Source organism: Triturus cristatus, chromosome 6 (genome assembly GCF_964204655.1).
Source record: "Triturus cristatus chromosome 6, aTriCri1.1, whole genome shotgun sequence".
NCBI lineage: Eukaryota > Metazoa > Chordata > Amphibia > Caudata > Salamandridae > Triturus > Triturus cristatus.
In genome coordinates this window covers 672879329-672906211 of record NC_140589.1, presented here as the reverse complement: position 1 = coordinate 672906211, position 26883 = coordinate 672879329, and the positions used below count along the sequence as shown (strand labels likewise).

Genomic DNA, 26883 nt, shown 5'->3' with positions numbered 1-26883 from the left:
TGGATATTCAGTGTATCTCCTGGGGGCAGACCCAGAACTTTTAAAACATAGGGCTCCAGTCGGACCAGTCAGTGCGCACGCTATTGTGTGATGGTCAGTATCAGAGCGCGGTTTGGGCTTCAAACCTACCCCTGGCTCTGTCTCGAGACGCTACATTGATGATGTGCCGATGATTTGGTGAGCTCCTTCTTAAAGGCACAACCAAAACCCTCCATAAACACACTCCATCGCATTTGCCACAGGTTACAGGACATTTTAAGTGTGGGAGTTAGAAAGCTTGTGGCTTGACCTTAGAAACAAGGATTTCCAATCACAATGAACACACATACACACTAAGGGAGCACACGAACTGCAACAGTGTGGATCTGTGTGATTAGATGTCCCTGTGGGCTTCTATATGTATGACAAACAAGACAAAAGGTGAAAGCAGGCATCCTTCAAAACTGCAGCAGGATCAGATGTAGGGTCCAGGGTGCACCCCTGGTAGAACACTTTACCACCCCAAATCATCCCATAGACAGTATGCGCTGGCAGATGATTGAAAAGGTCAGTACTAACCCTAGAGGGGTAACTTTGCCAACGTCCTATACTTACGGGAATGCAAATGGATCCACCATTTGAACACAGTGGCGGAAGGCCTTAATGAATATGAGGTGATCTCTAGACAGGTGGCGAGTCTACGTAATGGTTAAACACCTCTGTCTAGTGCTAAACTCTGCAAACAGCATATAATATTTCCATCTTGTGACACACTGCACAAACAGGGAATGGGTTGGGGTCCTAATAAGAGCGTAGACCGCACCACAAGCAGGTTCTAAATCCTATCAAACCATCCAGTACAATAGAATAGGCTGGCAGTGATTACATAGGAATATGTAAAAGACACACAATTGATGGACAGAATGCAGAACAAATCAAAACATTCACCCCCAGTCAAGAGATCTGGGTTAAATCCATCATTCTTTTGCTCACCATGCCACCCCAGTTTAGACCTGGCCATATGCAAATCAGTCTTGACCCTGTGCCTCATGGGAACAGTCCAGCCCGAACTGCCAAGCCAGGTCCTCCCTGGACCGGAAACAAGCATCCTAGGACCGGTTTCGGGGTTTCACCCCTCTTCAGCCAGGATAGCTTGATTCCAGTGGCATACATAGGAATATGTCCCACAGATCTGGAAACTCATTTTTTTTTTAAAAAAAGCACTTTGAGTATAATAGAAGTCATGTATGGTATGGTTTACTTGAAAGAACGGTTTTGTGCCCTTCGTTATGCAATGTATTTCAACGGGGGCATATATGCAATGATAAATGTCAGTGTTGAAGGCAGTAATGTGAAGCTGAACAAAAGTGCACACCAATATTTTAGGGATTACCCCTTTTCTGACAATTTTTGTGAATATTTTATATGTTTTGCTTGAGATATACAAATGTACTGGACAAATGTTTACTCTTCATTTTGAAAAGTGTTATTTTCAGAATCTTGACACATTCAGACTGGGACCATCTATGTATTTTGTAATGTATTTATGTACTACTAAACATGCAATGGGTTTGGGGTCATTCAAACTAAGTTGTGTACAGTCACCAGGATGCTTACATCGCACCAGGGAAGTATTTTGAAGATTGATGCGTACAGGTAGTAGGCAGTTCAGAAACCTTCCTACTACTTTTCAGTTGTGGTTAAAGTTACACGCTGCTCCGTGTTAGAATGGACAAAGAACCGGCAGTAACACTAGCCGGCTGTTTTCTTTAGATTAAATGCACACTTGGGCCGCCTTTTCTAACCTCGGCGAGGTGTCCATGGTACACAGAGGATTGCGTGCTTTCCTCGCATGAAATATAGACTTAGAATACATTGTACTCCTTTAAGTGAAATTCCCAATGTTGACAGTAAACGTAATCAATTTCGCATTAGACATGACACATTCGGTAATCATTCCAACCATGCTTTCCTGTCGCGTGCACGCGGACGCAGAGACAGCTTCATCTCTGCTCTCAGACGCGCTGCTCACTGAGCCGTAACGGTGGCAGTCTTATTTGATACTTTGTTACGGAAGGAGGTAAGCGACTCGGCTCCTAGGCAGCACGCTTTTTCTTTTCCTTTTATTCTTAAACATATCTTTCTCTGGAGCTCATGTGTTGCATTTTTTAATCCTTCCTTTTAGAGCCTGAATGGATTGAAAAAATAGCAGGCCTCCCTCTACACGACAAAAGAGTTCAACTCTACCATACTGTTTCGGTGAGTTTCTTTCTTGTTTTGGAGGCCAACCTTGATAAGTCCCGGGGTTTGTTATTTAATAATAATAGGGTCAATCCCCCATGTTTGCTTTTTTGCAGCAAGGACATTAACCGACTCTTGCTACAAGAATATATGAGTTACTCTTGCTTCAAGGCTGAATAGCATTCACTTGCTTTTAAAGTGAGCCACATTTTAAAAATATTTTTGAGTATAATGGCAGGGATGTTCCTATGTTGAACCCCATAATTACGGTTGGTTTTATCCTTACATTCCCAGAGCTGAATTTAATCCACTGCCAACTAGGAGCCAGCTCGCCCTCGTTATGTAACTGATTAATTCTGCATTCTTGACACCGGATGAAAATTCCAGGTGAGAAGGTTTAAACATTAGGGAGACCTATACACACACACACACACACCTTATATCATTTGTTTGTAATAAATGGGACAAATGTCCTTTTCTTCAATAGGTTGCTCCCTTTTCTAAATGGTTACCAAGTCCTGATGGCGTCCCGCTTTTGAGGCTTAGACTGGCCCCTTCCACATCCTGCTGGGTCAAAACGTCGGCATTCTTCATTCCTTACAGCCTGGATTGTAAATTGGTTCTACAAAGGGGCAATTATGAATGACACGATTACCTCCCTATTGAGGACACTGTACTTATGCTGGATAATAAGTGTATACAAACAGGCTATTGTGTAAATAAGATGGTATATGTAATAGGTCTTTTTCCTCTTTCCCTTTTTTGTCTAAAATACTCCACACACAAGCACTTCTTTCTTAAGGACCCCTTCACATATCTCTTTGGAGCGACCATATGTGTATACAATGTATTTATATTTATTGTTTGTCAAAATACAGAAAAATTCATTCATTTAAATATGTTTCCTTGTAGGTGATGTTAGGTTTATAATAATATAACACTCTCCCTTACTGTCAGAAATAGCATCTACAACCATGTCTGAGTTGTGTGGGTTGGGGAGAATGAACAGTAAATCGGATACGATTATTAGTTTAAATCTTATCCGTTTAGTGGATCTCTCCGATTTGATCACTGTTGTTACATATCATAAATTACTCAGTTCCTTCAGATTTCTGGGTCCCCCCATTGTTATGTAATGGGTATCTACATCGTGGGCTTTCATCACGCCCTTTGCTTACCATTTGTTCTGCCATCTGCCTCCCACAATACTTTGGTTGGCGAAACCCATTCCCACAGGGCCCTCACCACGATTCCCCCAAAACCAAGGGCCCCCTTTTTTATGGAGGGGAAGAAGACAAAGGGGAAAGAGAAGAAAGGACAATCAGGTACACTGGGACGACCACAAGTCAGGGGTACACACTAGGAGTATGTCAAGGGACACATTACCAGGGACCACTAGAGGCTCGACATTGTAACCAACTTGTCCTCAATCACAATAACAAACGCACAATGAAAAGTCTTGAACAAGGGCCTTGGATTTGTACCAACAGCCCACCTGGATAAATTGTGAATCGGCAAAGTTTTGGTTTTTTTCTTTGAGAAAACTTAAATTGAAGGCCTTCTTTGAAAAAGCAGAACCCACGGGTGAGATAGAACAGATGGACGATATGGGTCTGAAGATAAAATCTACCTTCTGCCCACATGCAACCACCATTCACATCGAAGTATTGACTTGTGAACAGGCTGTGTTCAACAAGATTGAGACATTGCAAGAGGGAGACAAGAATGTCTTGGTAGCAGAATCTATGGCCCTAAGAGAGCTGAGAGAGAAAGAAAGCATTGTCAAGAAACCAGCAGATAAGGGGGCGGGGGTTGTTATACAGGACAATTAGGCCTAGAAGACAGAGTGCCTCCGCCTCTTAAATGACAAAAAAAACTACAAAGTCCGCCACGCAGCTCCCACACAACAGTTGAGGGGAGAGATTAAAAACCTTGTGGAGGGAGGAGGAGCCTAGCGCCCAACCATGATGGACGCGTAGGCACAGGGCTCCCGAGGTCCACGCAGCCTCCCACGATTATCCTGGATTTCATCCTGATATTTTGAAGGAATACTACGGGCGAACCTACGCTGAGGATACTCCTGTTCTCAGAACTCAAATCGGACTTTGGGAACTTTACTTCTTTGGTCTTTGGGAAAGAGGCCTGCTCTGCGGCGCTGCCCCGGACTCGGGTTGGCATCTTCCCCGTGTCCCAATTGAACAACAACGGATCCGGAGCTTCGGGCTGACCCGTGCCCCCCGGGTTTCACTTTCGCTTTCGACTCTCCTCAGTGACGTGGAGGGCTGGCGCCTGCGGAGGCTCCACATCTGAGCAGCTCGAGGGCCGGCGGGTGATATCGGTAGCGGGAGCGGTCTACCACTGATTGCGGTGTGCCCCCCCCAGGGAACCACTACAACACACGGGCATCCAAGAGTTGGTTTCCCCTGCCGTGTAATGGCGGCCCGACTAGACGGGGACAAGCTAAGGCCCAAGGCTACCCGGAGAGGTGGCTATGTGCAGACGAATAATATGGATCGGTATGCCCATCAGAAGGGGTCTCCTGGTCCGAGTGGGCTCGTAGAGGTGGCTCGAGAGGGACCGTCATCCTCGGCGGAACTGACACTCAACGATGTCATGGGTGCCATCGACGCCATGAAGGAGTCGGTTAGCCAGCGGTTTGACTCTCTGGCCCACAAGCTGGACACTGTGTCAATTGATGTTAATCTACTCAGAGCGGACCTTTCGAAAACCAGCGACAGGGTCAATTCACTTCTTTCACGACTTCGGGCCTTACGAAAGATGTTACTGACCTGCAGACGGAGCTTCACAGTCTGAGGGACCTCGCCGACCTTTCGGTCAAGCGGCTGGAGGATTTTGAAGGCCGGGCACGGCGAAATAACGTGCGCATTGTAGGTGTGCCGGAGAGGTCGGAGGATGGGTCAGTGGATCTTTTTGTGGAGGAATTGATCCTGAACCACCTCGTGCCAAAGGGCCTCAGTAAATACTTCATGGTGGAGCGGGCCCACAGAGTTCCGGGGGGTCGGCCGAAGCCGGGGGCCCCACCGCGACCCATCATCGCCAGGATCTTTAACTTTAGGGACCGCGACGCCATCCTGCAGACCTCCCGTGTAAATGGCCCGCTGAAGTATGAGAACGTGGACGTTAGCTTTTATCCTGACTTTACTCAGGCGGTCCAAAAACAGCGCATGGGGTTTCTGACTGTGAAACGGCGATTAAGAGACATGGGACTGAAGTACGCCATGCTTTTCCCGGCTAAGCTTCGTGTTGAACTGGAGGACAGGATCCACTTTTTCGACCGGCCTGATGCGGTGGAGGAATGGCTTGATACATTGCATCGTCGACGCGGGGGAGAGGAGCGGACCGAGGACGACGGAGGTGGCTCGGCGGAGCACCCGTGAACTACTGAACTATGGTTCCTGGCTAATCGTGTGTTGAACTCAGACTTTGGTCAGGGGTGACCTAGTACATGGGACTGCATTGCCCTTCCTTTTGTGTCGGGGGGCTGCGGGGTATCTGGTGAGACTCTTCCTCCTCTAGGGGGGTTTTCTTTCTTTTCGTAGACTAGGTTTATGTCGGGGCGACAGGCACACTGCGAGTTGGGGTGGCTAGATGTTCTAGTGCACGGGTGCAGGGTGGGGGAGTTGTTGTTGTTTCAGGTTTGTTTTTTACCAGGTGATCGATGTTCTGTTTTTTGCTCTCGTAGCGGGTGGGATGATCGTTGTGGTTGGGATGGGGGGTAGGGGGTTGCATATTTTAACATGGAATGTCAATGGTTTGGGGGACCGTGTGAAGCGAGGGGTGGTGCTACAATATCTGAAGCGTCTCTCTCCTGATGTCGTCTTCCTACAAGAGACGCATTTGGTGGGCAACTCCTGTCAGGCATTGAATAGACGGGGCTACCGTTTGGTGGCCCATTCCGGCTTTACCACTGGATCCAGAGGGGTAGGCATTCTGGTCCGAGCCTCTCTCCCACTGGAAATTGATGAGGTGAAGCACGATGACCGGGGCGTTACGTAGTGCTGGTTGGCCGGTGGGAGGGTAAGACTTTGTGTTTGGTTTCAGTTTACGTCCCCCCTGGGTTGCAGACTACCACCTTTGCGGATCTGGGAGGTCTATTGCTCGGGCTCCCTGAGGGCCTGTTGCTGGTTGGTGGGGATTTCAACTCTGTTGTGTCTGGTAGAGAGGATCGACACCCGCCCAGAGACCTCCCTGGGGCGCATTCTTGGTTAGGTGGTTTTATTGACACTATGGGACTGGTTGACTGTTGGAGAGCGATGCACCCAGGGCTGGCTCAGTTTACGTTTCACTCTGGGGCCCACGGCTCCCTATCTCGATTGGATTATGTGCTGATGCCGGCCGCCCAAGCCCCAATGATTGGGGAAGTTAAACATCTTGCTCGTGGAATCTCGGATCATTCCCCGGTGCTGCTCCACTTGGATATTGCCTTGGGGGCTGGGGGGGAGGGTGGCACCGATTAACCCCTGGTATCTCCGTGACCCCACAGTTCGTGCCCAATTGGTGAAGTCTCTGGACCGTTTTTTCGCGGAAAACCAGGGTTCCGTCTCGTCAGCTTTGACATTGTGGGAGGCCTTTAAGGTGGTGATCCGTGAGCAGGCCCTATCCCTGATCTCCCTTGCTAAAAAGCGTAAAAACGAAGAGGTGGTGCACCTGGAGTCTGACATAACTAGTATGGAAGGGGATCTTGGGCGGGGAGTCACGAGGGAGAAACTTCACGCCCTTAGCCTTAAGCAGTCGGACTATAGGGCGCTGGTTACGAATGCTGCCAAGCTCACTAGTCGGGAACAGCAGGGGCGCCTGTATGATGTGGGTGACAAGGCTGGAAAATTGATTGCGTGGCTGGAAAAGAGCGAAAGAGTGAATCGTGTGGTTCCGGTGATTGTGCGTGCTGACGGTGTGAGTGTCACAGATCCCGGAGAGATAGTGAATTGTTTTGCAGATCATCTGCGCGACGTCTATACGTCGGTCTCGGATAGGCCGGAGGATGACTCTCGTCAATTGTTACGAGATATTACATTGCCATGCCTCTCTGTCTCCGACAGAGACTTGATGGATGCGGCATTGACGAATGATGAGATAGCACTGGCAATTCGCGCGGTCCGCTCCGGAAAGGCCTTGGGCCCGAATGGTCTGCCGATCGAGCTGTACAAGCTTCGTCCGGAGAAGCTGGCGCCTCATCTCCGTGAGATGTTTAATGCGCCGCTTGAGGTTGGCTCCCTTTCGCTGGACCAACGGCTTGCAACTATTGTGGTTCTCCATAAAGAGGGTAAGCCGCGAGACAGTTGTGCATCTTATAGGCCTATCTCACTCCTAAATGCCGAACCAAAGATTCTTGCGAAGGTCCTGGCAAATCGACTGATTACTGTAATTGGCGACCTGGTTCATCCGGATCAATCTGGTTTCATTCCGCATCGCAACACCGCGTTGAACCTGCGGCGCCTACATGGAGTTCTCGCAAGAGTCGATTGTATCCAGGAGCCCACCATTTTGGCGTCCTTGGACGCCACAATGGCGTTCGATACGCTGGAATGGTCGTATCTTTGGGCGGCACTGGCCAAGTTTGGTTTTGGACCCGGATTCATTAAATGGGTGAAACGGTTGTATGTGGAGCCGCTGGCGCAGGTGGTGGTGAATGGTAGGGTGTCTGCCCCCTTTGTGCTCGGGAGGGGTACCCGCTTCTTTTTGCTCTTGCGTTGGAACCCCTGGCGGCGTGGCTGCGGTGGGAGCCCTCTATGGCGGGTATCCGGTGGACTCCGACGTTTGAGGACCGTGTGTCACTATACGCTGATGACATTTTGCTCTACCTCACCACGCCGCGGAAATCATTGATAGTGTTGTTCGATGTTTTGACCTCTTTCGGCCGCAATTCTGGGCTTGTTATTAACTGGGCCAAGTCCTGTGTATATGTGTTGGTTGGCGACCCACCTCCTCTCCCTCGCGGCTGTCCGATTCAAATCTCTCAGTCTGGATTTAAATATTTAGGCATACACGTCTCCTTGAGTTCAGCGGTTCGTTACTCTCTGAACCTGCTGCCACCGCTTCAGCGGCTTCGGGCTGACGTAGTTCGTTGGCGGAGGCTTCCGTTATCGCCGCTGGGCAGGGCGGCCTTATTTAAAATGATGTCTCTGCCACGTTTTTTGTACGCCCTACAGAATACGCTGGACGTGGTGCCTACACGGTATTTTCGGGAGGTGGAAAGCCTGCAGCGACAGCTGGTGTGGGATGGGAGACCACGTATCGCTCTTGCTAAGCTGACTCTTCCATGGTACGATGGTGGCATAGCTCTTCCTGATATCAGAAGGTATTATTGGGCGTCCCAGCTGGTGGCAGTGAACCATGGGACGTATGGCCCAGCTTTGAACCCCGCGTATGAGATGGATAAGCTACTGTTGCCGGGTGGGGATTTCAATCGAATGCTTTACTCCAAGAAGGGACGCACTAAACTTACGGGCCCCACGAACAATGCTGTACGCGCGTGGCACGGCGCCACGGCTGCTACGGGCTGGAAGGGCCGCCTGACTCGTGCGACTCCGCTGTATGCTTCTGAAGAGTTGGGCGGGCTGTGGCGCACTAAGGGATTTGAGAAGTGGGACACTATCGGTATTAGCCGAGTGGGGGATCTGTGGGCGAAGGGCGCTTTTAAAACGTTCGATGTCCTTCGGACCGAATATAGCCTGAGCGATAGGGAATTATTTCGTTACGCGCAGGTCCACCACGCCCTGCTTTCTGCCTTTCCGACCCCGGCTGATATTCCTGAGGCCTCCCCCTTGGAAGATCGTATACTTGATGGTTACTTGCCAGACAGCACCATTTCCCTGATCTATAAAGAATTGATTAATACCCGCGCGGACCTCCTCACCCGCCTGCGAGAGGTATGGGTCGCTGATGGCCTAGAATTGGACGACGAGGACTGGGTTGCGGCTATAGCCTCGCCGAGGGAAGTGGCCATACCCGCTCGCCTTAGATTTGTGCAGTTAAAGATACTACACAGGGTCTATGTTACCGGTCCCCGTTTGCTTCGCTTGGGCTACTCGAGTGATGGTTTATGTAGGCGTGGCTGTGGCCTGCTTGGTACCTTTCTGCATATTTTGTGGGAGTGTCCAGTGGTTGTCCGGTTCTGGACCAGGGTGCATGCAGTGATGGAGGAGGTCACTGGTGTGGCTTTACTCCCGGAGGCGCAAAAGGGGCATCGCGCAGTTGTGGGGCTCGGGTAGGTCTCCTACGGTGTCAAAATGGAGAGAAAACATGGATTGGTGCATGTTCCGGGAGAAAACCGTGTATGTTGCTAGAGGCAAACCTAAAAAATGGAATAAGATGTGGGGGCCGTGGAATTCCTACCGCGGAGATATATGCACGCCCCCCCTGGTGATCGCCTCCGATGTAGCCATGTCCCCTTTGCTCGGATATTCCTGTTCCTTCCTGGAATTGGTACTTGGGTTTTTCCCTGCCCCCCCTCCTGCCTCGCCTAATACTAGCTTTTGCCTATAGTGCCGCTGAGTGGCGGCTGCCCCCCCCCCATATGAGAGCAAGTTCCTGCTTATGTAGTTTTCATGCCTGGTTTTAGTTTTGTTTTGTTGTTTTTTTTTCATAAAACGTTAATTCAAAACCTTCTTGTTGGATGGAGTCTAGTTGTGGGCCTGTTGGCCACCCTCACGTGTAAGTTGCTCATTTGTTGGCTGTACTGTGTTTCCTTTTTGCATACTAGCGGCCGGCCTCGGAAAGTAGTAGGCCCGTGACTGTACATAACTGCTGTGTCAATAAAGGTTTTAAAAAAAAACACAAAAAAAAAAAAAACCTTGGAGGCTGTAGAAACTACCACATTGATTTCCAAGGAAGTGGCAGAATTCTTCGTTACCACCAATCCAAAAACGCCTTATTTCTATACGCTACCTAAAGTTCATAAAAACAGGACTCTGTACCCCCCGTGACGCAGATGTGACTTCTATCTAAAACGTTTGGTACAAGGCACATCTACATACCTAAAGTACATGAAAGACCTGTTAAACCTACTGAAAAACGTAGAGTATGACCCTGAAAGGAATATACTACTTAGTTTTGATGTAGAGAGCCTGTGCAGGAGGCTCCCACAGGAGGACACCCTGACAGTCAACCATGAAACCCTAAACTAAGGGCAATGTGACTACAACACACCTAAGAGTTTTATCCTGCAATGTGCCTGCTTGGCACTGACGAAAAACTGCTTCAAATTTGAAGGGTTCCTCTACCTGCAAACCTTCGGAACATCTAAGTGCAGCACATTCTGCCCAAGTGTGTCAGGGCTATATGTATTTTGTTTTGAGACAAAACACATACTACACATCTACAATCAATTTAAAAAGAACATATCACTGTGGTGACATTACATCAATGATATCCTGATAATCTGGGAGGGGACTAAGGCTCTGTTAACCCCTTCCTCACATGGATTAATGAACGTGATATTAATCTCAAATTCACCCACATGATGGACAAAATATCCATCACATTTCTAGATGTGACTATCTCTGTTGAACAGGGCAAGCTGTACACCAAAAAATATCATAAGCCGACTGATATTAAGGTTTGACAGCTTTCACCCCAGAACTCTGAAGGAAAATCTCCCATATGGACAATTTCTGAGACTAAGAAGAAATTGCACCCAAAAAATCAGAGTTCAACAACCAGGTCATGGCCCTAACGGAAAAGTTACCAGCCTGTGACTACCCAGAAAGGGTTATCAGGAATAAGCGAAAAATCAAAACAGATAGCCATTGCTAGAGAACACTACCCGCAATGATACCTATAGCTCCCTTACATGTGTTACTACTTAAAACAGAATACGACACGTTATTTTGCATGCCATTACTTCGCATGCCATTACTACGCGGTTATTAATTAGCAATAACTTTTACTACGCAAGTTTTTAGTTCGCATACCATTACATTGGAAGTGTTAATGTATACGAAGTAAAAACTTGCCTAGTAATAAAAATGGTATGCGGAATAACGGGTCATATTAAAAAAAAGACATTTAACCCCTTTTTTAAAATGTTTATAACACAACACTACTTTAAATAATAAATAGAAATACACTACCCTACACATCTAAAAATAGAAAACACTACCAAAACACTCAAACACTACACTACCCTACACTTCTGAAACACCACTACACTACCCTTAACCCTAAATCACTACCCTCTGCATGAACATACGCATTCCCCCACTCCGGACCCTACACTCATTCACCACCCATCACAATCCCCCGACACTACACTAAACACTTAAACAGTAACCTACACTACACTAACACCACAACACTACCCTAAACCCTAAAACACTACCCCCAGCACGACCCTCCCCCTAGCCCCAGTCCTGTCCCTACGCCCAAACACTAACCTGCAGGACCCCCGACACTACCCTAAACTCTACAACAGTACCCTACAGTACACTAACACCACAACACTACCCTAAAACACTACCTCCTGCACGACACTGCCCCTAGCCCCAGTCCTGTCCCTACTCCCAAACACTACCCTGCACAACCCCCCCGACACTATGCTTAACCCTTAAACACTAAACTACACTAACACCACAACACTAACCTAAACCCTAAAACACTACCCCCTGCACGACCCTGCCCCTAGCCGCAGTCCTGTCCCTACTCCCAAACACTAACCTGCAGGACCCCCGACACTACCCTAAACTCTACAACAGTACCCTACAGTACACTAACACCACAACACTACCCTAAAACACTACCTCCTGCACGACACTGCCCCTAGCCCCAGTCCTGCCCCTTCTCTCAAACACTACCCTGCACAACCCCCAACACTATGCTTAACCCTTAAACACTAAACTACACTAACACCACAACACTAACCTAAACCCTAAAATACTACCCCCAGCACGACACTACCCCTAGCCCCAGTACTGTCCCTACTCCCAAACCCTACACGACATCCCAACACTTCCCTAAAACACTACCATACACTACACAAACTGAACCCCCAGCACGACACTGCCCCTACCCCCAGTCCAGTCCCCACACCACCCTACACTACACAGAACACTACCCTTCACAACCCCCTACACTACCGTAAACACAAATACACTACAATACACTACACAAATAAAACTACACTTCCCTAAAACAACGGCCCCGGCTTACTTCTCCGGACGGCCTCCTCGTAGGTGTTGAACACTCCCTCCATGACAGCTGGTCCCGCTCTCACACTCCTTAATCCGCCACTCCTTGTCACCACTCCCCCTGCCTGGGACGTCACGTGATAACAGTGGAAACAAAGGTAGGAAATTACTTCACTGCAGTTAATGCGATACGTACAATGCATGCGTTGTAACAACACACGATTATTACAACGCATGCATTGTAACACTTGCGTAGTAACGGTATGCGCACTAACAGCCGCAAAGTAATGGCTGTTCACCCTTAAAACACTATTTCCAACCAGGTGAAAAAGGTATCAATAAGCACTGGTGGATATTACACACTGGGAAACTGTAATGGACTCCTCTTCTAGTTCAAAAGGGCCAGGAGCCTAAAAGACAGTTTAGGGTCAACCATCCCAAGAAAGAACCAACAGATGAGAACTACTGTTCTTAACAGTTGGAGACTACCTGACATATTGGGTCACAACGCCTGTGGAAACAGCAGTATATGCCACTTAACCAGCACCACAAAAACAGTGAATCTGGAACCAGGAAAAGTGTGGACGATTAGAAGACACACCAGTTGTAACTCCACTAATGTGGTATACTTAATAACCAGCCGTTGTGACCTCCACTTTGTGGGTATAAGAAGAAGAATAAAAACATGGTTATGCGTACATCGCAGCAACATACGATGCAAGAGGAACACCACAAAAAAGACTGACACCTTTCTCGGAGAAAAGGACATTTAACAAACGATACGAGATGGGTTGTCATAGAATAGGTGGAGACCACCACGGGGAACACGGAAAGATTACTTTTTGAGGAAGAGCAACTGTGAATATACCGCATGTCAACACACAGAACAGGGCTGAAAGACAACATCGCATGGAATAAAATACTGTCATGAGGATAAACATCAAATATCTGTTCCTGTGTACAAGACATACCTATAGTCAGGTTGTGAGCTACGCTTCATCATGTGTGGTCCCCCAACAAGAGAACCCTTGAGGGACAATACTCTCCTCCTGTAATATAATAAACTTATAGTTTGGGATTATTATTATTATTATTATAATAGATTTTTTGTGAAAACCCTTCAAAGGGTTAATCACATTCTTCTGTATAGCTAAGCATGTATTAGCTTCAAATACCCACCAAAAAAAAAAAAAAGAAACGTTCCACCATGGTTGTTTAACCCGAGGATAATTATTCAATAAATGTTTTGGGAAAATAAACTGTCGCTAAACACACACTAACTTGATGGTAATGGGAATACCTTGATTTTTACCTGAGATACACCCATGATACCCGTGGTAATGCCACCAGGTATGTATATCCCTTTTGTGTTAAAACCTTTACATGATCTTAGGCTGCTATTGCCTGGGCCACGTCACATTGAACAGACCACTTTCCTTAGGGAAGAGCTAAGATATGGAGGCGGGGGGATTCTACTCACCAATAAAACAAGCCGGACACTCACACGTATGTCATCACAGTGACTCGGGTTTCACAGCACCAATCACACACGTAGCTCGCTCTTACCCGGAAATGACTCGATACAGCTGGCTACCAGTATTTAGTCTGGCACAACGGCATTACGGACAAAATGCTGAGCTCATGAGGAAAAAATCCCGGTTGACACAGGGTGAGACACCTTGAAGTAAGTGGGGGGGCTATGGGGGCAGCATAACTGACACTTGGGAGATTAAGGAAGGCATTTAACCCTTTTTTATATAAGAACAAAACCTACAGAGTGTGACTACAGGGTCCGCACCCTCAGAGCTACTATGTTGTGAAGGACTTCTGGGGAATAAGTATGTCCTCATTAACAATGTAAAAAAAAGAATTTTTTAAATTATGTTTTACACAAAACACAACATCACACAGTGCATGATCATTTAACATTGCGCTGCCATATTATCACATACAAATAATAACTGCAAAATACTCATGGCATGATTTTGAATGCGGTGGGTCAGTCACAATGATTGCTGGAGTTTCCAGCATGTATGGTACATAGCATTTGCACCCCACAAGGGCATGGCCGATGTTCCTTGTTACCTATTTCTACCATGTAACAGAACACTCACTAGAGGGGACTAATTTATCGTAAGTTACGATGTATTACAACAAAAAATTAATGTCTTAGCGCACATGCAGCACCGGTCCTGACGAACGCCATATTGACCCAGTGGACACATATTGGAAATGGCTGAAGCATGATTATGGATGTGCAAGACCACTTCCGTCTCATAAACATCCACCACTGTTTTTAAAACTTTCCCAAGGTCCCCACAATTAAAACATCTTAACGGGCTGGCGACCTTGTGTCAATTTTAACACCTATTTCATTTGATTTTCCCAAACACAAAAAAACCCACTCCGCTGTAACTCAGGTGTCATAGCACACCCGGATGCATTAGGCGCCCACAGTGGGAACCCAATGATGAAGCATGCCACCAACTAGTGTTGGTGGGTGAGGCTTCTTTAAAATAAAAATAAAACTTGGGTTTCCCCTACTTCCTTTGAGCAAGGGACTCCCCAAATTTCAGGTTACTGTGGTAGCAAGCTCGCTATTACTCTTTGGTACCATCTAGTTTTTTTACATATATGCATACTCTGAAGGCAAACATTTTGCATGGATTGCATTACAAAAAATAAAATTCATAAATTACATACCAGACGGTAGGCTCCAAGTGTTCCGTACAACAGGGAGATAAAATTACTGGCTGAAAAGATATTACACATGTAAAATACGTTCTTGCAGTTGCTAAGCAAATTTAGCTCAGACAAACTATGAGCATTAGCCTTCATGAAATTGGATTAACCCTCATCAGACAAAGGAGACAGGGAGGGAACTCACTGGAGCAGTTAGCTGGCCAACGCAGGAACATGTCTTGAACGCTAGTGTCAAGATATCAGTTCCTGCTGTGTCCCTACCCTCCAAGATACTAGAGTACACTGGATTCAACTCTTTCTCACTCTGTGGCTGCAGACCTACAGTTAAATATATATTTTAGGGTGAAAAACACATAAAAGGCCAAACTATATAGATTTCCCTCTCTCCTTCTCAAAGGAACTGACATGGAGAAGGAGAATCTACCCTCATGGAGGTTCTCTATGTCTTGCACTAGTATCTTTGAACATTGTAACATTATGCCTCTAATAATCACCCTTCACCAACCTGACTATTAACTTCTTATCCTCATCTCTTCCCTTCTGCCAAAACCTCTTGCCCCTAACATCAACAACTCCCTATCTATCTGCTGACCAGACACCTTGGGTCAACTACTCAGAAAGCACTATCACTCAAGATACCCGACGTTTGAAGTTCTTCACTCCATCCACAAGGCTACTTCCTCAGTAGTGGGACATATACTAACATATAATCAATTCTTGAAAATCCATGGCACTGGAGAACAGAATATGTAATCTCTTCATAATGAGTTAAAAAATCTTGTGCGTGCCCAGAGTTAGGACCAAGTAAAACATGCCCTCTCTGAGCTCCACTTGAGTTCTGGGCTGGGAGTCTGAAGGATGGCCTAAAGCAAGTTAAAATACTTCGGGGGAATCGGCAGAGGGTTGGGCACAGTACGGTCCTTAACAAGCATACCCTCATATCAGCCTCGCGCCTCTCAAGATGATGTCTGAAACACACCAAAACTTTTGAGTAATAGTGGAGTGGACAATCCTAGATGGCACTCCACAACTGTGTAAGGAGTAACGGGAGCTACGCAGCTCTGATGGGGCCCTTGAGCGGCGCTGCTGAGAGTGCAGAGTGTGTCCTTAGTCCTCTGCACTCCCTCTGAATACTGCCAGGCCCCGTGGTCACTGAGGCTGTGGTCCACAGGGCCCCTTGAAGATGGTACCGACTAGAGACCACTCTCCTGCAACTGCAGAAGAACGTAAAGTATAAACAGATTTGGACCAAGATGATAATTTGCAGAACAGGAGTAAAGGTCCTTTAAAGAATAAGGAGGCGCGGCCCACCATGCTAGTATGAGACAGGATGGCCATGGGGTCTAATCTCACCACGTTTCCCTTCAACTATGTCCCCCATCTTTTCAAACCCTGAATTTCCACCCGGGACAGAAAAAGGGTGGGTTCCGGCTGGGTTGTAAGCGTTTAGGGCATCGGATTGACCTCCAGGGCCACATTCCCTTTGATCAGCTCCGGACGGACTACGACCTCGTCGCCTCGGACCACTTCCTTCACCTGCAAATGCTGCACTGGGTGACTGACCCTCATGCCCATTGGTCAGCAGACCAATGCTCCCGTTCAAAAAATGGCTCTATCTGAAAAAAGACTATCACAAGCTTATCTCGGAAATATACACGTTCCTCTCCCAGGGTGCTAATGGGGTTAGGACTGTTGGCCAGAAGTGGGGGGAGGCGGAAATTGGATGAACCCTGTCAGACAAGGAATGGGAGGACATTTTCTATAGGACTCACCACACCGCACACTATATGGACCACACAGAAACTACATTTAAAATTATATCCTACCGGTATTATACCCCAGCCCGCCTAACTAAATGGAACTCACAATGCAACAGTCTCTGCTGGAGAGGTTGTGGGAGTCCAGGTACCCTTCTTCACTTGCTGTGGAACTATCCAAAGCTTACAAGATACTGGGAGAAGATCCTTGATGAAATAGATAATGCCTTTGACACTACCATTCCCAGACTCCCTGCGTACACTATTTTAGGGCTGCCCAACTCCTTGACCTTCCCTCTGCGTTGATCAAAGGTAGGCAGATTGCCCTGGCATTGAACCCCGCTCACCGGGTGCTCCCATCAGGCTGGAAGACAGGTAGTACCCCGGACCACTCTCAGTGGCTTCACCAGCTGTGGTCCCTTCTGGGTAGGAAAGGTTGTCCATGGCCACCCTAGGGGACAGGTCAGACTACGCAAAGATATGGGCCCCCTTTATTTCCATTTTATCCATGAAATTTAGGGAACTATCATGCCCTACTTACCTACGCCTTTTGAAATTGATACCGGAATAGCGGGGGTGGTTAGAGAGCGCAGACCTCTGATGGGCTTCTTAGGCCATGAACTGTCTGTGACCAACATGCCGGACCACTTTCACATGTGTGTTCGTAATCATCAGCTCACCTGGAGAGGGTTGGGGAGGGACGGGATGGAGGGTTCTTGCTTTTTCTGTTGGTCCCCTTGGGTTAGGGCTTGTTGCTGTTCTACTTTACTTGGCTCCTATTTTGTCCTGGAAAAGGCAGACACTAACACCACGGATTTGCGATAACAAACTTTTGCTTCTTAAGGGAACTGGCATACTCTGCACGCAGCAGCCCTCCTCTAATATTGTGTCATACGCGGCTTTGATCAATCAGTGTCTTCCCTTTTCAGACGCAGCCGGCCATGTTGGGTTGTAGGCGGCATGCTGTGTAATGAACCCATGTGTAATCCCTTGGCATTCTCCCGCCTTCTAGTTCTCTACGTAGCTGGCCCTTTGAGTTGTAGCCAACGACGCATTGTACTGTCTTATCGTGCGTTCTGCCAATAAAATTGAGGGCCCATTTTTGAGCCTGTGTGCTTGATCATAAGCATGGACCTCAGGATGAGGTGCGGTAGAGGGCCCCAAGGAAACATGTGCAACATCTATTTTGTGAACACTTATAGCCCTGGATGTCAGGGGACTTGTAGTGCACGGGTGAACCTCTCCCATCGCGGGACTATAGCAACCCACTCTCGAGAATAAACCTCTTGGGAGAAACCGGCCGAGCAGGCAGACCCTGGAGAATGGCCTCAACCTTATTCTCCTTAACTAGACAAACAGATACCTCCCCCTTAAATAGATCAAAATCTCCCAAGCTTCGCTCAACTTTGCAATTCATACAGGGTGATCCTGGACCCCAGCCATAAAACATGAAGACAGCCTGGTACTAGCTATCTCTTCTGAAAAAAAGCAAAACTGTTTCAACCAGAAAACGATTTCAGAACTGCTCCTCAAACCCTCGTATTTAGATGCTAGTAAAGCCCTGCTCCATGGCCTCCCAGACTCAACACTGGTAACCTACATGCTGCAGTATGTCTTAACCAGTGCCTGAAGAAATATGATCACATCACCCCTATCGGGTGGATTCTATTGGCTCCCCTTGCCAGCCAGCACTGTCTTTAAAACAAACTGCATCATTTAAAAAAGCATCACGGTCAGCACCCTGCAAATCTTGCAGACAAACTCACGATCTCTGATGGTTCTCGGGAACATCCAAGCCAGAACAGCATCAGACTGTAGATTAAGAAGTGTAAAATAGAAGACAGTAGGCCTTTTCCATCCATGTACAAAGGATCTGGAATAACATTCCTGTATCCATTAGGAACACCCAAATGTTGCTCCATCTGAGGAACGGGCTGAAGACGCAAGTCTTTAAAGACGCTACAACACAATGCATAAACCACAATGAATTTCCTATCACTTGTTGACTTTATGCTTTTCTTTCACCATGTACAGAGCTCCGCTGCCTTTTGGCTAGGTCTGCTCTATAAAAATAACACATACATAGCTTAGTTGGAGGATTTGCCAGAATAAGGCATCGTTCCACTAGAAGCACTTTCTCATGGTGTAAAAAAAAAAAAAACTGACAGAAAAACTTAAACATAAGACAAAACCTATCAAATTTCAACTCATTATTGTTCTTTAAAAAGGTTAAGCAATAATCTCTTTGATGGTGATTTCTGGCCCGACTGTGTGTTTCATGCTAAACAAATGAACAGGATATCCTGCTTCTTCTGCCCTCAACTAGTCGTGCAAACAAAGATTTTAGGAAATTGTGTTTATGGTGCAGGAGGTGTGGAGTAGATTGTCTAGTCTGAACAACTAGTCCATGGGTGTTCATACAAGGTAGCAACCGCTATGTTTGGTTTTCCTTTAACTAGGTTTCAGAGTCGGTCTCCTGGAATTAAGGAATAATGTCTCAACAAAGACAATATAGGTTATCAACGTTTTCGAGACAAACTCATGGATTTACTGATGCTCTGAAAAGGGATATGGCATTTGAAACACTGGGCTTAGAGCCAAACCATTACTTACCATTTGTTGGCTTTTGTGTCACTCATTGGTCTGCTTCCTATTCGTGTCCCAGCTTGTGTTTGTCGTTCCCATGGAGCATTGCCATTTTACCATCACTTTTTAGGTCTCGCCTTGCTATCGTGTAAGCGATCGCAAAGCAAGACTATTGTAAAGGGGCATTTCAAAGTGCTCCCAAAAGCGGATTGCATGGCTAGCACGCGCACAATCACGCGCATCGTGCGGCCATGCAATCCGCTTTGGCATCGCACTTCAAAGGGTCCGCAGTGTGTTTTTAGGAGGTGGACGCCGGCGTTCACGAGTATGGCGCTTTATTCCATTTCAAGGCCCCAAAGTGAGGAGAGCCGTGCCCTAAATACAGAGCGTATCATTAAGGTAAGAACGTCATAAATACAGCTTTGTGTACAATGATTCCAAAGACTATAGCACATCAATTAACGTTGCAAAGGCATCGCAACAGCAACAGGACAAACGCATACACTTAAAACTTGCAGAGCCTCGCACCCGGAGTCTCTCTTCCGGGACCCCTCCCTGCCAGCTCTCACAACATCCACGCACCACGTATAGCTTATATCCCTCATCAGCCCATAAATCTCAGGCTGCTTGTTTCCTTCGCTCTCACATCCTAGCCCAACCATTGCAGACCTGTCTGAAAAAATTACTTGTAATATGTCTCATGATTTTCTCTCCCCAGCAGTCAGCAGCCAGTCTGTGCCACCCCCTCCCTCACAACACCACCTGCTGTCACTGCTTGTTTACCATCTTATTGTCAGTTGCCCATTTTGCTTGTCTCGCCCGTTGTCTGTGCGTTACCAATGCTTGTTTTAACTGTAATAGTGCTATAAGCTGTTAGAGGGAGAGAGGCTCATGGTTACTTTTTCAGAGTTCTTTTAATTTTAAAATTGTTACAAATCACATCTCAAACTCACCTTGCTTCAGGATATTACTAAAATAAATTTATGGTTTTGTAAAATTTTAGCTGGTGCTGTTGCTCTAATTTTTGTGTTGGGCGGAAGAGTTTGCTTCTCGTTATCTGATCTCAGTACGGCAAGGAATGTGTGTGTTTTTAAGCAGCCTGTGGTGTACCTTGCTTCTTGTAGGGGACGGGCGTAAATTAACAGATCTGCCTTAGAAATGACAAAACCCACCCTCTTACTAAAACAGCTGTTCCCTATGTGCTGCAGTATCACGCTCCATATAGAACGCCCAGGGTAAACAACATCAAGAGGTTAAAGCCTTCAGTGCATAGCTGCTGCTCTTTAGTACTGCTCATAGCACCACCCGAAAGGCTGCTGCCACATCCAGGACCTGGCATAATTTTTAGGGATTATTCAGTAGCTGTGCTGAGTTTGCATTGCCTTTTTGTACCAGTGTCTGTAATATGCGAGACAGAGTAAGAGCACACAAAGATAATCATTCATTCCGTATGGTTCGGCACTGTTACTTTCCGCTCCCCACCCCTTGTTGCTTTTTACAAAGCTGCATCTAACCTGAATTCTGCCTTTTCTGACTTCCCAGTCTTCCTACGGTTATATATTATTTTTGTGTTACTTTTTGTTTTACCTTTGCATTAAAGCAGTTAACAACTCCATTCATTCAGTCCCACAAGGATCACCTTGAACTAAGCATAAATATATATGAAAACAAATCATCTGATTTACTTTATATCGCACTCCACTACACACAAAAAAAAGTAAAGAACAATGCCATTTACAACGCCAATAGCTCTAGCTTTTACAAATGCGAGACCTATTGCATTGCAAATGCTTGTTATTGGATGGCTTCTATGCTTCCACTGCTTGCTTTTCAAGCACTAATTTTTGCTTTTCGACTAAATACTCGATGAGACAGCATGTTTTTTCCAGCTGTCTCCCTCGTACTTCTCACTCCTGCACGGTTTCTCTCTGTTATTTGTGTGCTTCTCCACGCCCCCTCCATGCAACATTCACCCTCATATTCTTTGCCTCGTTTCCACACTCATTTGCTTATACCCCACCTGCTCCGAGTTTCACTTCCCCAGTTACTACTTCCCCACACCCCCAAACTACTGTGTCGCTGAGCCCCACCCCTGCCCTCCTCTCTTGTCCCTGTACTTCTGTGTTGCCTACTCACCCGTCTGCTTCTGCCCTGCTTGCTGCACATGGTTCTGTCACTCACTGCTTTTACTCCACCCACCGGGGCTTTCAGTGTTGCTTCCAACCTAGTGTTGCTTTCCCCATCAGCTTTTTTATTTTAAACACTTTTGCAAGGTTTTTTCCCTTTATAGCTACAGATCCATCTCTGCTTAGTAACTCAACTGAAAACGCGTAATTTTGTAGGTGCATGTGCCTACAAAATGACGTGGGTGGTCACATCTAAGGTTTTTTTAATTCTTTAGCCAGAGATTCTGTGCAGCATGTCTAAAGACCAGAGGCAAAGCCAATAGGTCCCAAAGGTGTGAGCTGTTGGCTTTGCCAATGCTGGTTTTTCTACGATATTCAAGGCGTTTTGGGGTCATATGGCACTATGCATGGAAAACATTTCAGTTAAAATATAAACACAGAAGTGCACTACTGTACAACAAAATTATTCGCAGTAATTACAGTACCAGTTTTAGGCGCTCCTTTTTCCTTTTGATGAAGGTAGACCCAGATGAGCCAGGCTCTGCTTCTTGAGGCATTTTGTTGCCTTCATCGTCTTCATCATCTTCTTCAAAGCACCATTCTGGGAGCTCTGGTGGTGGTGGGGCATCCTCAATGTCTCCATATCGCCTGAAAAGCTCCTTCAGGTAATCGTCTTTGTAAATGCCTGGAGGTCTGGCCTGGGCATACGTAGCCACAGCAGCTTCAACACTAGAAGAAATAAAGCATGGGTCAGCCATTTGATTGGGATTCAGCTTGAAGAAATCATATGCATAATATGAAATAAAGTCAGAAATTCAGTCGGATCTCTGAGAATAACTGTGTAGAATGGGCCTCACTGTAGGAAGGATCTGGAGGTGTTACATATACATACAGCATTATGCAGATACTAAACAGGAAAAGATGGAAACAGTTACAGAGCAAGGGGAATCTGCTTCTACAGTACAATGTGTGCACACAGTTACTTGTGCTGATGCAGGTTTGATTAAATATCAATACACAACAGTAGGAGTGATTTAGGATTCTAAAATAGCATGAACTAAAATAATTAACTCAATTATTTCGTTTACTGTTCATATAAGGCACAGAACAAACTAAATTGTCTGAGTTTGCTTAGGCCGGGGCTATTGGCTTAGTGGACTAAGGCATCCACTGTGTTTGACCTCAAGGTCACAGGTTCAAATCCCGGTGAGTCCACTGAGCCTTTCATCCTTCTGAGGCTGGTAAAATAAGTACCATTGAGTTGGGTAGCAATAAACATTTGTTCTTCAGCACCAAGATACCCTTCTGGGTGGACGTGTGCTTTACAAATACACGTTATGTTAAATAGTTGTGATTATCACTAAAGTCAATAGTAACAACTGAACGGCGGTCTGCAAAAGACCGAGTTGGGTTCAGGGGATTGGAGCCTGTGATGAGCAAGGTACGTCAACAGTACTTATCTTTCTTATTTGTATTGGAGCCACACAGGGGAAATACACACCATAGCCGAGCCGCTCGCAAAGAATAGTAATTGAAGCATAATTCTATCATACGAAGTGTCCATCACAGCCTAACTTTCTGCAACTCTCAGGATGCCCTAGTTTGAAAAGTACAAAAACAAAAACAAATGCAACAGACTAATTCCCACATCACCAGAAGGAGAATGTGACTTGTCGGTCATCTCGGTTTTCTGTCAAGATTATTTTTCTGAATCTATAAACAGCAGAATTTCTCTTTACAGGAGAGATCCCCGGATACTTAAATATTTTCCTTAATTTTCAAGTTAGTTGAAATACAGAAAACATGCCAAAAAAAAGCAGCATTTTTTAACTTTTATTTTTTTGTAAAAAACGACCAATTGGCAAAATCACTCAAAGAGCATATCACTGGAAACGTGACTGCTTTATTCACGGTCTAAACAGAAAAAAGGTAAACTTTGCCCGCAAACAGACTGCAAAATGTTTCTGCCCTAATACCTAGAGATGCACCCTGCCATCATGCCCTACAAATTCAGCTCAATTAAAAGAACTCCACACAGCAGCATTCTTCAAAGGCTATTTGGGACTGAAACTAATTTTTTTGTTGGTATTTTTATTTTCACTCAACATCTCTTGACATAAACTTGGTAGGGATATCATGTTCTTATTAGCCAGTAGTCATTTTTTCTATTTGTATGTCTCAGATAGAGACTGATTTAGCTGTATCAGGGAGACGCATACTTTCCAATACATTTCGTATACTTTGAGTGGGCATTGGCCTCTTGCTCATGATTGGATGGCTTTATTATCTACCTCGCTTCCCTGCCCCTGATTCAATAGTGTTTCTCCCTATTCTTGTGTGTCCCCAATCCGTAGCATTTAGTTCTTAGCGATATGATTGGATAACCTTCCACTGTTGAAGACAGACCTTGCTTTGCACCACATCTTACAGATCCATTATTATGTCGTAGGAATATGGCATCAGCATTTCACATATAACTGCTACCTTGGTATTGGCAAACCCATGATGTGGGAATACACTGGTAAACCCCAAAAGTAGGTAGGTAACAATCGCTCCTTACCCAAGGTCACAATGAGGCCTCATCTTACCTTCCTCAGCTAAGGAGCAATTGTTAACTACCTGTTTTTAAAGTTGGGTCTTGAGGCATCCTTTCCCTTCCCCTCATGTTTCAAGCACTTCTCTCTTTCCTGTGTCTCGCTTACATTCACACACCAGTCTGTTACCTATTGTTCTTCGTCCGACCTAATATTATGTTCGGTCCTTTTAATGCTCTCATCTGGCTTTCCTCTCGCTCCCCCCCGCGCGCGCCTCGCTCTGCCTCTCAGTCTTGCTCGCCCCTCCCCACCACAGAGCACATCTCGCAGCCGCCCGTCTTGCGAAATCGGCCACACGCGATTATCGCTTCAACGCCCCTCCCCCGCCACAGAGCGCTTCTCGCGGCCGTGCAGGGAGCAGACAACTTTTAAATATTGTATGCCATTCACCACAACCATGGCGAACGGTACCTATAAACGAGCTGAAGGAATCCCTCTCCAGCCACAACCATGCACCAGAGTACAGAACTCGTGAGAGCGTGGCTTGTCTGATCTGGTTCCAACATGTGATATACTCCGCTGTGTCCACTTGGATACTTGAACTGGCAAAAGCAATAGGTTTGGTTTTACCATACTAAGACAATTTCTTCAATCTCTTTGTGCATCCTACCTCTTCTTTGTGCCTCGGCCAACAGGAGAGCGAGATAGAAGGCATTCCAGCACAAGCATACAGCGGGATCTAGTTTCTCAATTACAGGTACAGACAGAGTAAGTTAACTTGCCGGCAACCACTTCCATGCTCACAACCCGCCCCCTTCACTTCTCAAACCCGCCACTGAGTTCATGTCTAAAAAACAGACTAATCGCGTTCCAATTGTCACCCCTGGGGCACTATACAAATGAACTTCATAGCTATACAAATTAACTTCATAGGGGCACTGCCGTTTTGCCCCGGGGGTACCTTTGAGAGATATAATATGGAAGCCAATTTCATTGTTTCTTAACGCCCACCTCTTCCCTCGTTTAAGGCATGCCATCACCCCAAGTTCTCAATAAAGCTTCTTTGATAGTTCTACCAGCTAAGCTCTCAATTTATTTTATTTTATTTGTAGTTTCATATAGCGCGATCTCGACCCGTATTGGATCGCTTTACATGAGCACCAATTAAGTTACGCAAGGACACATTCATTTTGTACTAGGCACGAGGCGATTACGTGATTTGCCCAGAATCACAGGATTCTGTTGAGTCGATGCCGAGGTTCGAATCTAGTTTCCCCACCTCCAAAGTCAGTAGCTCTGGCCATAGCCTGTGGTTTTTTAGGCAGTTCTTTGTGAGTGACAAAATCCTCGCTGTAAGAAACGTCTAGAGTAACAATTTTGCACCGTGAACGTGCTCATTTCTGGCTCCGTGCTTAGAATCACTAGTTTTGCAGCTATTATTGCCCAATATCTTTTCAGAACCTGAGGCTCTGATTACGCTGGATTTTCTATTCTGTTTGCTCACCACCCAATAAAAACACAAACAGCAATATCTAGTAGGAATGTGTAACAAACAACAAAACACGCGATGCAAAATGTCTACACACAACACTAGTAACATATAGAAGGTTTCTGTCGTAGTCTCTTCCTCTTTCTTTGCTGCTCACAGCAGCTGATAAGCCCCATTATCTTTATGTATCATATTTCATCTGTTAATGTGTATTTTCTTATTTTTATTGACATAGCTAACTTTTGCCCATTATGCTTGCAGGGCTTCTCCCTATCGGCTTAACTTCGGCTCACTCAATCACATCACAGTCTAGTTCGGGTTGTAATGTCAACCTAGGGGTGTTCACCTCAGCACCCCTAGGCTGTTATTAAGTTTTGGTTTGACCCAAAGTCACATGACCGCAGGAGTTTAATAAAAGGAGCGGAGCAGCACAATCGATTGTTCTGCACCAGCTACGATCCCTGGTGTCTGAGTCATTGCGCACTGGTGCAGGTCTGGACACGCAGCATACCCTTGAAGCCAACAACCCCCCCAGCTGTTTTATGTGGCCACAGCCGCGTCAGCAAGGTTTCGCCCTCTCCCAGCCCCCATCTCTGGACCTTAGTTGGTGCAGCCTACCACACGGCGCCAGTTTTCTGGACTGTGTACACCGCACACACACAGGTGGACCACCCCTCCCCCATTCTTTCGATCTCACTCCCAATGAAAGAGGGCGCCAGGGATCTTCGGACCTGCAAAGCAGCAGCCACCGCCCTGCTACGGCACACTAAAAACAAGCACTGGCATAGCCACTAGGTCTCGCCTTTGGGACCTTATAAGTGCTTAGCCATGCAACAGTTGATGTTGTTGCACCAAGAATATTGTGCTGCATAACTAAATACTTATAATGTCCCAAAAGCGAGACCTATTGGCTATGCCAATGCTTGTTATCATATTCACCGTTGCCTTTTCTTGTACTCTGTTCACCATACAGGATCTAGTTTGTCCGCTATTGCCTGACCCTTTTGTTCTCTTCTAACTCTTACCATTTTTGTTTGCAATATTGTTCTTCATGCCTTATGTCATGTCTGTACATTTCCACAGTTTGTATTTAATTTTCCTTTGTTCTGTATTGTAAAGCGCTCTGTCACCCGTAAGGGTCTTGTTCGCGCTATATAAAACTCCCAAAATAAAATAAAATTCCTGAGCTGTCCTTGTATGGTGTCCTTAGAAATAGTCAGTTAGTGCAAATGGAGATAACTGCTGGAAATTATTCAGCAATTGTCCAGTTTTGGGCCGAGTCCCACCCAGAAACATCATCAGCTTTGAACTACTGAAATGAAG

General features: G+C 46.2%; 1 protein-coding gene across 3 annotated transcripts in view; it reads right to left on the bottom strand.

Moving 5' to 3' along the window:
- RNGTT (RNA guanylyltransferase and 5'-phosphatase) overlaps positions 1 to 26883 on the bottom strand; it is a 1651651-nt gene that overhangs the window by 1393275 nt on the left and 231493 nt on the right. For all 3 annotated transcript variants that reach the window (XM_085611178.1, XM_085611177.1, XM_085611179.1), the window contains exon 6: positions 22023 to 22266. In XM_085611178.1, coding sequence (XP_085467304.1) covers positions 22023 to 22266 — 244 coding nt within the window. The remainder of the gene's footprint in view (positions 1 to 22022; positions 22267 to 26883) is intronic.